Source organism: Solea solea, chromosome 5 (assembly GCF_958295425.1).
Source record: "Solea solea chromosome 5, fSolSol10.1, whole genome shotgun sequence".
Lineage (NCBI taxonomy): Eukaryota > Metazoa > Chordata > Actinopteri > Pleuronectiformes > Soleidae > Solea > Solea solea.
Genome location: NC_081138.1, coordinates 6,781,892 through 6,798,489, shown reverse-complemented (window position 1 = coordinate 6,798,489; position 16,598 = coordinate 6,781,892). Strand labels below are relative to the sequence as shown.

General features: G+C 38.7%; 1 protein-coding gene across 3 annotated transcripts in view; it reads right to left on the bottom strand.

Annotated features, from left to right (window-relative positions):
- LOC131459966 (protein diaphanous homolog 3-like) overlaps nucleotides 1-16,598 on the bottom strand; it is a 231,728-nt gene that overhangs the window by 130,622 nt on the left and 84,508 nt on the right. For all 3 annotated transcript variants that reach the window (XM_058630164.1, XM_058630166.1, XM_058630165.1), the window contains 4 exons: nucleotides 11,139-11,234; nucleotides 9,702-9,796; nucleotides 6,491-6,592; nucleotides 712-951 (listed from right to left, as the gene is read on the bottom strand). In XM_058630164.1, the coding sequence (XP_058486147.1) occupies nucleotides 712-951; nucleotides 6,491-6,592; nucleotides 9,702-9,796; nucleotides 11,139-11,234 (533 nt within the window). The remainder of the gene's footprint in view (nucleotides 1-711; nucleotides 952-6,490; nucleotides 6,593-9,701; nucleotides 9,797-11,138; nucleotides 11,235-16,598) is intronic.

Below are 16,598 nucleotides of genomic sequence, written 5' to 3'. Positions count from 1 at the left end.
AAAACAAGACATTTGAGAACATTGTAATGTCGAGGCATGTTTTATTAATTGATTATGAAAGTAATTTTTTTAAAATATTTTTATTAAATTATTACATATGTGAGGTTTTAGAACATATAATCTGCAAATTCAAAAGAATATGGTAGTAAGAAAGTAAGTTAGAAATTAAAAGGTAATCTGAATTTTAGTATAATAAAAGATTTGAATTGAAGGGCTAGTTCAGGTGTGAAGTATTAACGCCACCTAAAATTAAAATAATTGTTAAATAAAATATGTGTCCTCTTAAAATGAGATCTTAAGAATATACTTGCTCACGCAGTCTTTCCCAACAGGAAATGTACGTTTGTAAAACCCCTCACTCTCCTGTACCAATGTCCATAAAGAAAACCTCAGATTTTTGCTTTTGGGAATACTGGACCTGCTAGTCTGCTGCTTCATTTGGTTACTTTGTGCACCTTAGGTAAATCCAAAAAAAGAATCTCAATCACTGAAGTCACAAGATAGCATATTTAGATTCACTGATGGAAGCAGCAGTGGATTAACTCCTGTATTTTGTGATGTAAAATCCCTGATTTTCTGTATGGACTTTGTGTGGGAAAGTTAGCAGGTTAAAAACATCAGTTTCCACATATCATTCACTCTGATTGTGGATTATAGAGGTCTACATACTGAATATGTGCAGTTGATGACAGTCTGCATTTTAACCCTCACCTTGCAAAGGGAGCTGAGGTCAAACCCAAAAGACTGGGCATTTCGAGAGCCTGCATTCATGTAATTCCCCAGCAGCAGCACCAGCTCCAGCAAGCGGCCAAAGGAGCGGCTATTCTTGACCTCATCACAGGCAGCGTTTACAGCCAAGATATCTGGACGCATGTTGTTCACCTGCTCCTCAAACTGCAGTCGGAACAGGATGTGGCTCAGGCGTGGATGCGGCCGCTTCACACTGCTCATCTGCAATAGGACGGCAGAAACACGGAAACATGAAGAAGGTGCCGGGATCATATGAAAAGGAAAAGGAAAGCTAGAAAAGACAAAATAGGACAGGAGACAAGGAAAAAGAAGTATGACCTAACAGTGGGAAACAAGTCAAGCAACATTGTCAAACTTAAAGTGAACGCAATCACACTTTTCACAAACTCAGATTAAGCCAATCTAATTTGAAAGGGTATTTATGCAACCAACTTGCTGGAAAGTGTTGCTAGGCAGTAGTAATAGATGCTGGCAGTGATTTGATTTGGGACCCAGGTCTGTTAAGTTAATTGTGGAGTTCGCGTCCATATAGGGCAGACAGCAGTGGGGGTGGAATGGAATATACAATAGGCTGCCTTGGATTACCACTCTCACACAATTAGAGAAAATTGGAAAATATTGCATTGGGCCCAGGGCCTGGCCACAACATTGAATGTGTACGTGTGTGTGTGGGGTGGAGTTAGGGGGAGGGTGTGGGTTCGAATAGTCTGTTTCACACAACAGCTGGCTGTGCGCTTTGATGTACTCCATCAAGGGTTTAATTATAGCTACTGTAATGTTATCAAATGACTATTTCAGTGAGTGAGTGAGTGTGTTTGTATGAGAGTAAAAGCAGAGAGGAAACAGGGGGAGAGAGGAATATGAGGATATGAATGATAAATAACAGAAAAAATAGAGTAAAGTAAAAGAACCATGGGGAGAGATGTGTCCCCCAAATGTATCAGGGGTGCCAACAGTCAATTTTTGCATCTGTTGATTACAAAAATACACTATAAAGAACAAGCTATGCAAATTGCAGTTTCAAGGTCCAGTGTGTAACATTAGGACAGTTTATTGGCAGAAACTTAATATACAACCCATAATTATGTTTGTAGTTGTGTATAATTGCTTAAACATAAAAAAATGTCTTGGTTTTTGTAGCCTTAGAATAAGCGTTTGATCTGAACTTGAGGCAAAGTTTGCCCTCTTGTGCTGCCATGTTTCTACAGAAACTCAAAAGGACAAACTAGCTTACAATGGACAGAAGAATGCCTTTGCCCACATTAGGGATGCAACAATTAGCCAGCAATTGTCGGTTATGTCATTGCACATCTTTTTCACACTGTGGTATGGAACGTCTGTACATTATTTTTTGACGGAGTGAGTCATCTCACTTTTTACCCATCCCTGCTGAGGCTGACAAACATGACAACCGATGTTTGTGTATGATACGCCCGCACACCGTGTTTCAGATGCCTCCTTGTCGTGACTGTCTTCTCAGGGCGACTGTTTATTTTGTTTGTAAACTGGTGCGGATGCAGGCCAAACTGCCCTGACAGCACACTCTTAGTTACTTCAAACTACAGTTTTTGAATTTTCTAGATATGGAAATTAATAAAAAGTAATAAAAAGTATGCATGCCGAATCCTGTCACCGATTGTAACAGAAGGGTTAATGTACCTTTGGCCTGTAGATATATCCTCTTTTTACAGAGAGTGTGAACAGTCAACTCGGGGTTTAAGCACCACACAGACTAAAACAACTTAATGAGAGTAAATATGTTTTGCCCTCTCATAGTAAATGTCTCCATGGAGTGTCAACAACCATTTAAAACCCAGATGAAATACTTAAATTCAAAGAAATGCCAGTCATAGAGATGCTGAACACATCTGAGCCCAGAGGATCCACACACTGGTAAACAATCAATCAACTGATGTGTAGCAATAAAAACAACTGTATGGTATTACATTGAGTAGTTTTTAAAACTAGAATATGCTTTATTCTTATATTAGGTTGTAAAAAAATTTTTTTTTGCTGATATTTGTATTTTTGCCTTTTTAGTTGCAGTTGGAGCTGCATAATCATTGGGTCTAAAGCTCTGCATGGTCTATGCAACTAGGTTTATGCTTTTCATTCCAAAACTAACAGGTGCTCACTATTTTTTTTTTTTTTTTACATGAATGAACCTGCAAAAAAAGCATCTGATTTCATTTCAAATGCCACTAAAGGAGACTGCCCACAAGTCCTTCTTGCTCAGCATAACACATTATAGTACTTAAAAGAAAATAGGAGCGGGTTTTGGTGGGTTGATCAAAAGACGGCCACATTGAAAATAAATGATGACTCGTCCATTGTCTGTAGTTTCCACCGCCTTTATCTCCCGCCGTTCCTCTTTTCCCACTCACACACTATTCCTAAAGGGGCATTTACAGCTTTTGTTTAGATACACCACTGGTCCATATACTCCCTCATCCCCATGGTGACCAGAGTGGTGTTGTGTCTTCCAACAACCAGTGTGTGAAAACAGCAATATCAGCGGCCAGAACAGCACTCAGAGTAAGGCTTCCTGATAATGGTAGTTCTATAATAAGATAAATAAAGGATTGCTAAACGTGTGGGTCATCGATCAGCTTAGGGTCTTAATTGACATGTACATTTGCAGAGTATCTTCAGCTCTCCTGGAGGTGGCAGAGCTAAAGACACTGATATTTTTGTTGAAAGTAACCAGGATGGACAGGAAAGAGATAGAACTGAGCATATTTGAGGGAAGTAAAGGCACACATGAAAACGCACGAGTATTCATGTTGCAACTGCTGATAAGAGAGAAAAAAGGAACACAACAAAAAGAAACATATATTTCAGTCAGTCTATGCTGGAGTGTCCATTTACATCACATGCATAAGACATATTTTAACATGTTTGTTGACCGCTAGAAAAAGGATGTGACAGCTACACACAAGGCACAATTTAACTCCTGTGTGAGTGCAGTAAATATTGAAAAAAGATAAAATGCATGTGTTTGAACAATGGCACATTAAGAATTCCCTTTGAACCTGTGCTTTTCCGATAGGTGAAGGGATCTGTTCAGGCTCACACAGTCAAAGCAGCGAGGGAGGCAATATTATAGACTGTAAGTACGCTCTTCTTTGTTCTATCTCTCCCTGATGAGCTATAGACAACAGCTGAGCACGCTGTATCCCCCGATTCATCCACTCAGTCACTTCATTTTCATTCAGTTATAAGACTCTCTTCTGTGGGTGATTACAAATAGTAATATCGTGTTTGTCAGTAACCAGGTTGCTGGGCAGATATACAACATACACCTGCAGTGCTATACCTTTTATGCATAATTCTGAAAAAACATCCTTTAAAAGGCTTTGAGAGAAAGATGTGGACGTAATTAGACAGTAGTGCTGCTCTATAATATGCGTACATGAACACATTAGTTCATAGGTGCCCAGTCTTTCCTCTTACGGCTTAGGCAAGATTACGATAAGTGTCAAAAAGAGAGTCATTTAAAAAAAGTATGATGCAAAAGGGGAATCTTTATTTTCCCTAATACAGCACACGCATGTGGTGTGACCACTGCCTTAGAGTTAACATGTCGTGAATATCAAAGTGCACATTTAAATTAAACCATGTGATCATTACAACCCCATTTGATTGCAGCATTATGTGTACAAGGGTGGGCTGAAAAGTTCATAGGCTGACCATGATGCAATGGTTAAATTTGACCAAATTTTGCTTTATTTTTCAACAGTTTCCCCCTGCTGTCTACATACGTCTTCCATTGGAATTGCAGCACATGGATGCCCTTGGTATAGAATATCTCACATCAAGTGGTGAACCCAACACTTCTGGGCTTGGAAACATTCAAGAAAACCAGCTGGATCCGCTTCAAAATGTGCCAAGTTCATCTCACAAACCCCCTACCATCCATCACATCACACCCGTACTACAGCAGCTCTACTTGGCTCCCCATCACACAACGCATCAGTAACAAAATACTGCTCCTCACTTTCGAATCCATCCAAAACCTTGCACCTCCATAAATTTCAGATCTCCTCCACATTTCCACTCCTGTCCGCACCCTCAGCTCCTTCTCGTCCATCCTCCTCACTGTCCCTCCTGCCCGTCTTGTTACCAAGCTCTGAAATTCCCTCCCTCCTGACTCACAATGACTCCCTCCCCCACTTCAAATCCAAATGAAAAACTCACCTGTTTAGAATAGCATTCTCTATTCAATTTTATTGTCGTTTTTTTTTTTTTTGGTTATTATATTTCATTGTATTTTATTGTATTTTTATGTCTGCATTTGTATGTAAGGTGTCAGAAAGGCACCGACAAATAAAAAGTATTATTATTATAAAGTTCTCCTGCAACATCACCAGCCTGATGTGGCACCCACAAAGCAGAAACCATAAACATGTCAAGTCTGTTGTGTAGAATGTTCTCTCCTCCTTCACAGGAGATGTTTACAGCATTGGCTATCTGACTAACAGTCAAATGGCTTACATCCATCACAAAGTAGTGAACATGATGAATGTTTTCTTGGGTGGTGGCTGTGGCAGGACATCTGGACCTTGGGTCATCTTCAAGACTAACCCTCGTGAGTTCACCTGCCCACTATTGCACAGTTAAAAAAGCTGGAACGTCACCCCTTAATGTAGCAACCATGAATGAATGTCCTTGGGGGCAAACCCCCTTTTATGCAGATGTTTGGTAAAGCCACTGTGACACATTTTGTGGCACAACTGTAATCACACAACTGAAGCCTTTCATTTCTACTAGTCTCTGTAGCCTCTAGCAGTGTTGCCGACTTAGCAATTTTGTCGCTAAGCTGCTATTTAGTGAGAATTCAGAGCCCTCTAGCGACTCCTTTTGAAAAAATTACTGATAAAAATACTGGTTTTATTGGAGACTTCTGGAGACTCTAAAGCATGTATCGTTTTACTTCTCAAAAAACAGTGGGTGCTGTTGTGGGCTCCTCCCCCATTTCAAAGTAGTCAGAGCAGCACATCCAGACTGCATATGAATCGGGCATGCACAAAGCGTCCACTGACTGATCCGTAAAATCAAAATAAATGCACTAAAAAAAGTAAATAAATGAAAATAATTGTAAAATTAACTCCTCCAGAGTGTCTCCTTTGGGTCACGTTTGCTGGCCCCACACCAGAATAACGGAGAAGGTTTGGAAATGTGACATTAAAAAAAAATCGACAGAAGAAAGCTCCTTTGTAGTTCTAAATATAGTTATTATCACTTTTTGTCTATTCCCCTCTCTTACAGCATCCAATTATGCAAATTAGGTGCCAACATCATTTAGCAACATCTAGCACATTTTAGGACAGCCAATAGCTACTTTCCTTACTGAAGAGTTGGCATCATTGGTTAGGTCTAGTTAGGTCTAGGTCTTTAGTTAATTAATTAGCTATCAAATGTGATTTATCTGGAAGGAAACAATAGAGTTAGTATCATGAAAGGTTGAATTTAATGCATAAGCCCCACCCTTGTATACAGGGTCAAGTGGCTCTGACAGGTCCTCAAACACAACAGTAAGACCAGCTACCAAAACAGAGGCTTGATAACCACACACAGAGAAGAAGAGCGACATCACATCAGTGCCCTACTAAAGTATTTGCATAGGAAACATTTGTTTCCTGACATCTTGTGAGGCTGACTGTTGCATAAAAATAACATCCAACATAAATACCACAGCATAAAGAATTTGTGTTTTGTGTGTGTGGGTTTATATACTCACCACAATCCCAAACTGCTCAGGCTCTGACAGATTTGCATACTCGTTTTTATACTTGGCCAAGGCATTCAGCTGCTCCTGCTCAGGCAGATGCTTTACAAGGTTCTACACAGAAGAGAGAGAGAGAGAGAGGAAGATGGAGAGAGTGAGAAGTAGCATGAACGAAAGCAGAGAGTCGAATAAGAACCAGTGTGCACTTATTCAAAAAAATACCCTTACAGTGATTATGTTGTGATGCTTATTTGCACTTGGTAATATATTTTATCTTTCTCATTTACATTTAGTCGTTATGCAGATGCAAAGCAACTTAGAGTTTCTTTACCTTGTAAAATTTAAGGAATGCAAAATTCTATGTGTGGGTTTGAGCAGCACTGAACTTAACCAGTCCTTTTCTGAGGGGAAATGGATGGAGAATTAGCCCTTGGACTTACTTTTCTTTGGTCTGTGCTTGTAAAGAAATCTAAACAACTGCTGTTCTGTCTGTGTCCTGGTAAAGATCTGTAACTGCAATGAAATGTAATAACAAACACAGGACTATATCCTCAAGGCTATGCATATGTCTGCATATAGACAATTTAAAGTTAAATTCTGATTGTTTTCTTTAAAGACAGCCAAAAGGAATAAATGTTAAATTATTTAAGCCAGAGTGATTACATTCTTATTTGAATGTAACAGCTATTTTAACAAATAAATTAATCTAACGCTTTAAAATTGGGTTGAAAATCTGTTTTTGATGCCTGGAGTCAGGACACATATTGCCACTTCCATTACCTGAGTTTTTATTGATGCACTTTAATGGAATTTGCCTTGATGACTATGTTTGCGTCAAGTAATTAACAATTATTGATCAAATGAATTCTTTAAAACGTGCATCCGTAGCTCATGTTTCACTTCAGCTTGCTAACAACCACACAGGTCATCAATCTAAAGCCCTTAAATGCACATCCTCAATGTCTGATGCACAAAATTGTTTGGTATATGTACATATTATTTACATTTTTTTGGGGATGTCTGTGTATGAAGTCCGACAACAGTATATGTATTCATGCCTCTGATTATAGCCATTTAAAATTGAAACTCTAATTTAATAGCCTCTTGCTTAATAAAAAAATAAATGTAAAACAGCTCCCAGTCATTCATAATTGATTTAAAGTTCGCTTGCTTGTTTGCCCCATTGACACTGTCGACTTCTCTGTCCTTATCGTCTTGCTGGTTACTAAAGGTTTACTGACCATTTAGTGGTCCCTGGGCCAAGATGGACACAGAGGGTATATTAGGACATTTGCTGTGGTTCAAAGCATCTGGGTAAGAAGAGCCTTAGTCAGGAAGGTGACCACAAGCCCAAGAGTCAGAAGTTAAGTTTCTATTAAAATGTAAATGCAAATATGAACAGAAATACAGAAGTACTTGGTTAAAGAAAATGTGCATTTATGTGTATTCATCTGCTTCTCTTGAGCAAATATTGGTTTGTTCACCAAGATAAGCAGCAAGTGGAGGTCACCACTGACAGATAAGAACATTAAAATAAATAAATAGTGTTTGTGGCTGTTAATACTAGGGATGGGAAATTCTACCATGGTCAATCTCCTCACTTCTGTTGCATCAAGAGTGCGTTGAGCTGAGAGGAGCACCTTCAAGATGCATTCAAGAAATCTCTTAAATTTCATCACATCTGCAAACACACATGAAGCCTGCTAACGCAATGATTGCTGCTGCTGCCGCCACCTTCTGGTAAAAGTTGCACCACAAAATAAGTTTTTATCATTTTAATATATTACAAACTGTCAAAGTAACTGATTGACTTTTTGAAATCAAGCTAATGATTATGCACATACCTATAATACAAGGTGGTGTATGTTGCTGCCTCCATGTATTATTGTAGTAATACAGCTTCCTTTCTCTAAATTGAGAAATGTTGTGCTTTCCTTATGAGTGCACACAATCCCATTCCTCTAACCCATCATTTCTGCAGATTTTTCAACCAGTGGGATGTTTCAGTCACAAGATTTCTAAATGTCATCCTTTAATCACTGAATCTATTTCCGTTGCATTTGCTGTTTGCCGTTTGCCTTTAATCGATAGCAAGACAATTTATGCATAAGACTTTTTCTAGTCGTTTGTGTTTCCATCCAGGATTTTTTGATGTGCAAATGAAAAATGTCCATAAAAATAAGCTGATGGAAACCCCCCTAAAGACAGCTTCAAAACATCACTGCTGGACTCCTTCAACTCCTCAACAGAAGTCACACTCTGAGTGAAAGGCAAATGAAAGCCCACTTAGCCATACCAAATTGAAAAGATTGTGATGACACATTTGAGATTCTCTAGTTTTGGAAGAAGTAGAAGTCCAAAAAATGTTTTGTTCAAGAAACAACCAGATGCTGTTCATAACATGGATAATACAATGACAAATTATCGTGACAGCATTAAGCTGTGAGGAGCAGCAGAGACAGGGAGACGTAATGCTGGAGTGACTGTGGGACAAATTTCTGGCGATCCAACAAAAGAGCAGACTTAAACCCCATTCAAAATCTTTTGAGAGACCTGGAGATGGCAGTTCACAGACACTTACCATCCAGTCTGACAGAGCTAGAGAGGAACTGTCAGGAATAATGCTATAAAACTGTCCACATCCAGGTCTACAATGCTTGCAGAAGTAAATGTGAAGATTCAAAGCTATAATTGCTCCCAATGGGGATTCTACATTAAGGGTGTGTATCCTTTTGTAAATAAGACTTCACAAGTTTTGACTTTTTATTAAATAAAAAAAAAAAAGTTTCTTGAAGTGTCTCCACTGAAGTTTTCATCTGAGTGTCGACAAAAATGGCAACTTAATCCTCAATCGTCATCAAAGTTCCTGATAAAGTCAGTAAATAATGATGTCCCTTGTGTTGTTACTTCACCCCACTGAGTGGGAGTGAAGTATTGTTTTTTGTGGCTCTGTGTTCCGCACTTGCCAATATAACCAACAGAGGCCGACAGAGGCTTGTTGCATGAAGGGGGTGAAGTCTGCCATCTCCGATTGCCTTGTTTGTCATTGTTTGTCTTTTTGTTGTGCATGGGGGCTCTGTGGGAGCCCCCCTTACTTCCGTTGTACCAGTACAATGACAATAAATCTATTCTCTATACAGACACTATTAATGATAGGCGTGGTGATCTATGTCCCCCTACCCCTCCTTGATCGGTTACTGGAGCTGAAAACATGTTCACATACCTGGATCATAGATTCAGTGAGCTGCTCCTCATCCATCTCCAAAACCATGCGACGGATTTCCTGATAGGGCATACGAAAGGAACCCAGGAAGATAGCTGCACAAACAGAAAGAAAACACAACAAATTATGCATTAAATACTGTTTACAAAGTGGGAGCCTTGTGTAAATAATCATATGTATTAATATATAAATTGAAAATATATACACATTTAGGACAACTGGTTTATTATTATTGTTATTGTTGTTATTATTATTATTATTATTATTATCATTAATACTAATAATAATAATAACAATAATAACAATAATAATAATAATGATAATCGCATATTACATTTGAAATATTCCACTAGTTGTGAACGCATGAAATCTTCAAGCACGTAATACCACCAGGGACTGAAAGGCAAATGCCTTGTTGGGTCTATTAGATTAAAGTGGATCGATCGGGAAAAAACCTGACATTTAAAGGATGTGTGAGTAAGCTAGGAGCCAGTTGGTGCAGAGTTTGTTGTTGCAGAAATTGTTGGTAAGAGTTGAGATTTAAGGTAAAAACTACAGCGGTTTAAGAGTCATTTAAGGTCGTTGCTCCTGAGTGTCTCCAAAACTAATCAGCTCTGTGGTATGATTTGCTTTGTACCTGCGCTGCTGTGAGTAGATTTTAACTCAACACAACTCATTATATTGAATAACTTTGCCCTGAATCAGCCTCGATTAAGCAACAAAAGTAAAAAGCTGCACATTCATTCTCAATCAAAGCTGAGGCTCTTTACCTCTTATGGTGGAATACAAACTGCCAACTCTCTATTTTGCCTGCACTATAATTTCCGCTGCGTGATTTATCACTGTTACTGGGCTGATTAGTCTCATTTGCTTTTAATACATGAAACAAAGGTCACCGCTCTTTGTAATATAAGCCAATGAGGTACTAAGATCTGGGAGGTTTTTTGTATTTCTTTTAAGCGATCAGCTGGTTGCTCATTAAAACGGTCATTTAACGAATGACCATGTGTCAAACAAGCGTTTGTGTGTTTAAAAAAAAGGGGAGAAAAGACAGACAGCTTTATGTGATCATACTTAGAAGCCTTTCCCCTTCTATTTCTTCCTTATTGGATGCCTAAAGTTGTAAATTAGTTCAGCGTGTGTGTGTGTGTGTGTGTGTGTGGACATGAGTCACAGGTAGCTGTCGCCAAGTTCACAGTAACCGTTGTATTGCTTAAATTGCTATGGCAACAAGGAGAGGTGTAACTCCATGCATGCTAACCTCTTTTAGGCCACTTAATAACATGCAAAAAGCAAATAATAAGGGAGATTTGAGGTGACTTAAGTGAGATAAAGGGCAAAATTATGGGTAGAAGTAGCAGGTCCAACACTGTCTTCTCTCTTTCTCTCTCTAGTGCTCGAGAAGAGGAACGGAGTGAGGAAAAAAAAAATACTTACACAAATTCTGTGCAATCTTGGGATCAAGCACTTTGAGCTCTTTAATTCTCTTCTTTATGGATTTCTTATCCTCTGGATCCTCCTCTTGTTTTTTGGCTGATGAAGACAGAAACATAGATTTTTATTATCAACGGCTTACACAAATGTGTGCAGGTATAGTGTACTGTTGACACATGTATGATAATAAGATTCAGATACGGACAGATAATGAGATTTTCCAGTGCAAGCAGAAAGTAAATGAAAAGCAATGTACTGTACATACTGTCCGGTTGAATCCTATACATTTATTTAGAGCTGTTTCACTGTATTTTAAAGATGCAATCATGTTTAGGATTTAAACACAAATACTTGGGTCATGGTTGAAAGATTGCCATGCTGTTAGAAAAACACAGTGTGGGAGAGTAAGGTATGTGACAATATGGCTTATACTGTAAATAATATCTAAATATTTTTAAGGAAATTTCCCTCAAAACATACAGTTATTTCTGTAATCTTGATTACAAACTTGCTTTTAAATGATATCTTAAATGTTATGTTTAATGGAGGATATCTACATGGAAGAAGAAACAATACATTTGCTCGTAAATATGGTCAAATTCTGCTGTTAAACAAATAACTGGACTTGAAGAAGGATATAAGGATATGATAAATATTATAATAGACTAATGTGTCAATACCAGCACTGCAACAGCCTTTAAAACCAGGAAAAGACATCACAGGAGCCACATCACAATGTGAAGATGTCTTATACAAAAGGATTGAAGGGATGCAATGCAACCAGTCACATTTACTCCAACTAAATTATAACCACGCCCAGTGTCATTCCCCATCCCTTCCTTATTTGGCTCTCTCATGTTGGTGTGGCTTTACACACGGAGCTGCTGCACGGAGCGATGCAGACACGAAAGTGAAGTGAGAGCAATTTGAGTAAACGGGAAACTCCATCAGTTACTTGCAATAATTTTACCCATCTGAGCTGCCAGAGAGGAAAGAATCCTCCTGGCACTTATAACACAGCTTTAGGTAAAGTTTGGTGTAAAAGTAACCCCCTGAAGCTGTATTACAACATTACATTATATTAGAGCTGCAACAAATGTTCAGATGTTCACACGTGTCTTGTTTTGTTTACGAAAATGAGTTACTTATTTATTAAGTAATTTATAAATTGCTTAGTTGTTGCAGCCCTTAATTATAGCATAGTGTTTGAATTACAGTTGTTGTATTAATGAATGTTATTTTACTTGTATGCTTTTGTTTGTATTTATAGAATAGTCGTATTGTAAATATTCACACGCAGGCTTAAAAAAAATGTATCGGTACATGTAATACAACTCTAGGGGACTGTGATGGTGGCATTTGTAGACAGGAGATCAGACATCATGAGATTTACAGTCACAAACAGCAAAACAAGAAACACACATTCATGCACAGCCTTCTTGAGCCAAGCTCTCAAAGAAAAAGGAGCTCATGGTTGGTTTTAATTATTTAAAACACCAGATTAAGAGAACAAATGTGCATCCCAGGAGTATTTTGGGTAATTGTCTGAGGCTGTAATTATGTGAGAGGAAGAGGAGAGGACAGTGTGGGTTAATCCAACGGATAGGTATTTCTACATTTCCACATGAGGTTGGTCTTCATTTCAGGGGATCCTGACTCTAATTGTCAAGAAGTTTACTGGGAGCTTCCACAGAAAAGACAGCTAACATCATTCACAAACATGTACACCTATGATACAACCACCATGTGACAGAATAAACAAACATGGCAACACTGACGATTTCCATGCACTTACGTGGCTCAACTGCTGGTACATTGTCCTCACAGTCTTTCAGTTTGTAAGAGAGGTGCATTTTGCAATAGACAAGGAAGACAATTGAAAATGCATAACATTGAAAAGGGAAGAGAGAGAGTGAGTGAGAGTGAGAGAGAGAGAGAGAGAAAACAAGATAAAAACATTTTCCTGAGACTAAATCCTGTCCACTGCTGCATGAAATGTGAAAGAAATCCAAGACAGGTAAGCACACATACACACACAATGAAAATTAAAGGAAAATGGCTGATTATATAAAGAATATAACAAAAGAAAAGTGTGTGTTGGGAGGGGGCGCTCTGGTAATGGTGCTATTAAGTATACTCTTTGGTTCGTGGACCCAAATATAAGCCTTTCTTCAATTAAACAATCCCACTGATTTGTGGTTGAGGAGAGAAAAAATAACCCACTCATGAAAAAAAACTGCTTTTAGCAATTTATGCCTTTATGAAACCTGGTGAATTAAAAATACTGGACATGAGGCAACAGGGGGAAAAAATAAGTCAAAAATAAAGGTAACATCAAGATTTAAAAAATACGTATATTTTTCCCTGTTTTGTGCTTGTAAAGAGAACAAATATTAATATAATATTTATCTATGTATATATATATTGATAAATAATAGAAGCCTTGCAATGTAAATATAAAACCAATCTAAAAAGGAACCTACAGTCACTGCCAGTACAATGTAAGTCTATTTTCTACCACCTATGTGTGGTATATGTTGAAAAAATAATAATGCAAAGCTCCTCTCTTTGGATTGTGTGAGTGAATATATTCCTTTATTCAAAAGGCCTAAAAAGAAATAAAGTAAATAAAACAACAACACACAAGTTATTAGACAGAAATGAAATCAATAAAATGTAAAGCCATCAATATTTACCTTTAAAACCAGCATGGATATATATTTGTATAGGGTTTTCAATTTTTAATTTGATGTTATTGGACATTTGAATGCAATATAAGGAGCGTTCAAAAGCCTCCAGCTCACTGCATTAAGATGTTATATTGATCTACCCATCATAACATATAGCCTCATGCACACACACACACACAAACAAACACAGAGAGAGTACCAGAGTATTACCAACTTGTTTCACTGCATATTAATATACTTGGCTGGAGTATATAATCTGAAATTCACCCCCACATAAATTGTCTTGTGCACATGCACACAGGTTTACACAGGTATTCTTCTTGGGACACTGCATTAACTTCCATTCAATTAAACAGTCTAAACAAATTGTTATTCCTATTACCTTAACCATAACTAGTTAATGTCTAACCCTAACCTTAACCTAACCACAATGCAAATATTAGCCTTAACCTTAACCTGCTCCTCAGAAATTTGGTTCTGCCTCATTAAGAACCAGCTTTTGGTCTCCATGATGACTACTGGTCCTGACAAGGTCAGTGTTTATGCCAGAAAAGGTCCTAAAAAGGTAGCAAATACAAGAACACACACACGTACAGAGACACACACTAAGCTGCCTTAGGTGTTATCAGTTAAATCAGCTAATTAGATAGCCCCCTTAGAGCATCCCTGTTCCATCCTTTCTGGACTTAAAACATCTCCTCTTTGGGGTGAGCTTGCTCATTATACATCAGCCAATTAAAATGTCCCGCAGGGTGTTAAAGGTCACTGGTAAATCAATCACATGGTGCGGCGACCGCTGTAGTTATCAGATCGTGCTATCACCCAGGAAGTGGGCATGATAAGGATACACTTGTGAGTGCGGAGCCGCAGGGAGTCTGCTTCACATCACACATCAAGCAAAAAGTAAGGAGGGAGCTAAGGAGGGAGCAAAGGACACAGCAGCTTAGTTACTGTAACTGCAACTACTGCTGCCTTCAGATGAGGTCGTGTTTACAGAGTTCATGAGAAGTCTATTTGAACTCCCTCCCACTGAAGTGGACATTTTGTAAAAGCTCAGAGTTGACATGTTATAATATATTTGCTAATATACTTGCCCAGAATAAGGCAACCACCAACAGCTATTTTGAAAGTCATTATTTTGAAAGTATACTATCTAGAGTTGGAACTGAGTATATGCATGGTCTCTTCATGGTTTTCAATAAACCAGCCCGACTATTTCCGGTCTGTCACTTCACTTCAGCAGAAGGGTTTAGTGTTTAGTGATAAATTATAGAATTTAGTTGAGGTTGTGCACAGAGGAATGCAGCAGTACTCCACTTTTGTCCCCTCATGACTCTTACATTTAAATTTAAATTTAAATTGAATCCCTCAGGGCTAACTAGTAAAACAACGACTTGAAGGCAATGTAAACATTATGAATCTATTTCAGATATTTAAATTTCTAACATAAAAAGCTTTCCATTAGCGTCAGCTGGGCGGAAGTAACAGAGCTGGCTTATATTTCAGCTAAAGTTGTAAGTGACACACCTAACAAAAAGTCAATTATGCTATGACTTTATTTAGTTACCAGTTATAAGATTTAGCTTGAGGTTTGTTTTAGGCATGTGGTAACTTACTAAAAAATGAAGTCCAAAATATACAACCAAGAATTGCATTAGACTGTTTGAGGGCACTATTGGTGCATTTCCACCAGCTCTACTCGCCTTGCCTCACCTTGGCACGGCACGATTAGGTTGCATCTCCACTACAAAAAAGTACTTACTTAACGTGGGCGGAGTCATCACTGCACGGTGAAACTGCGGTGACTTGTTTTATACGCGACGCACACACACAAACACGAGTGACTAGTGACTTTACACCAGACTTCTGCAGTTGTAGTTTTAACTTATCTACAATTCGGCACTGTTCAGCTTCATTTCTGTCCACACATCTCCGGAGTACAGCCTCCTACTCCACAGACTACAGGGGCAGGTCTGTGATGCCGCTCGTGATCACCGGCGCTGTCCCTAAATACCAATCCACTTTAAAAGACTCCTGTTAAATATAGAGGTTTTCCTGGTAGTTGTTGTGAGATTAACCCACGTTTTTAGGATTATTAAGTAGTTTTAAGTGATCTACAGTTCATCGTTGTTCGGTTTGATTTGTGAGTGGGACGTCTCTTCCTGTTAAGGGCCAGTCAGCGGCCGGCAGTCTGACCAATGATCGCATAGTACCTACTACTAGCATGCTTGGAACCTCACTGGAGCAGGTAAAAATAGTACCTGGTACCAGGTACTATGCTAGTGGAAACGCTACTTAACCCGTGGCGTGGCGTGGCGTGGCGTGGCGTGGGGAGGCGAGTACAGCTGGTGGAAATGTATGCTATAAGAGTGCAGCTTGGCCTTCATCCATGCCCTCTTTGTTGAAACACTAATGTTACGTTGTCATGCTGTGACAAAGGATGACAGAAACAAAAGTAAACTGCCACTGAGCAAACAATCACATGGAAACTAAAGCATGTGGTTCTACACCATATATCGCAAAGAAACAAGCAAATCTAGGGGTAAACAGAGGAGAACGTATCCTATGCAATAGCACAGGCTCAGCAGAGACAGGTAAATGGTCCCACTCAAATCTGCTTACACAAAAGTTTGCCATTCACTCACACAATCATAAAGTGCATCTATGCGCAGCACATTCTCAATCTCACATCTTTCATACTCATTCACACGCTGCCAACACAGCCGTCAGGAGCAACATGAGGTTAAGTGTCTTGCCCAAGGACACATTGGCA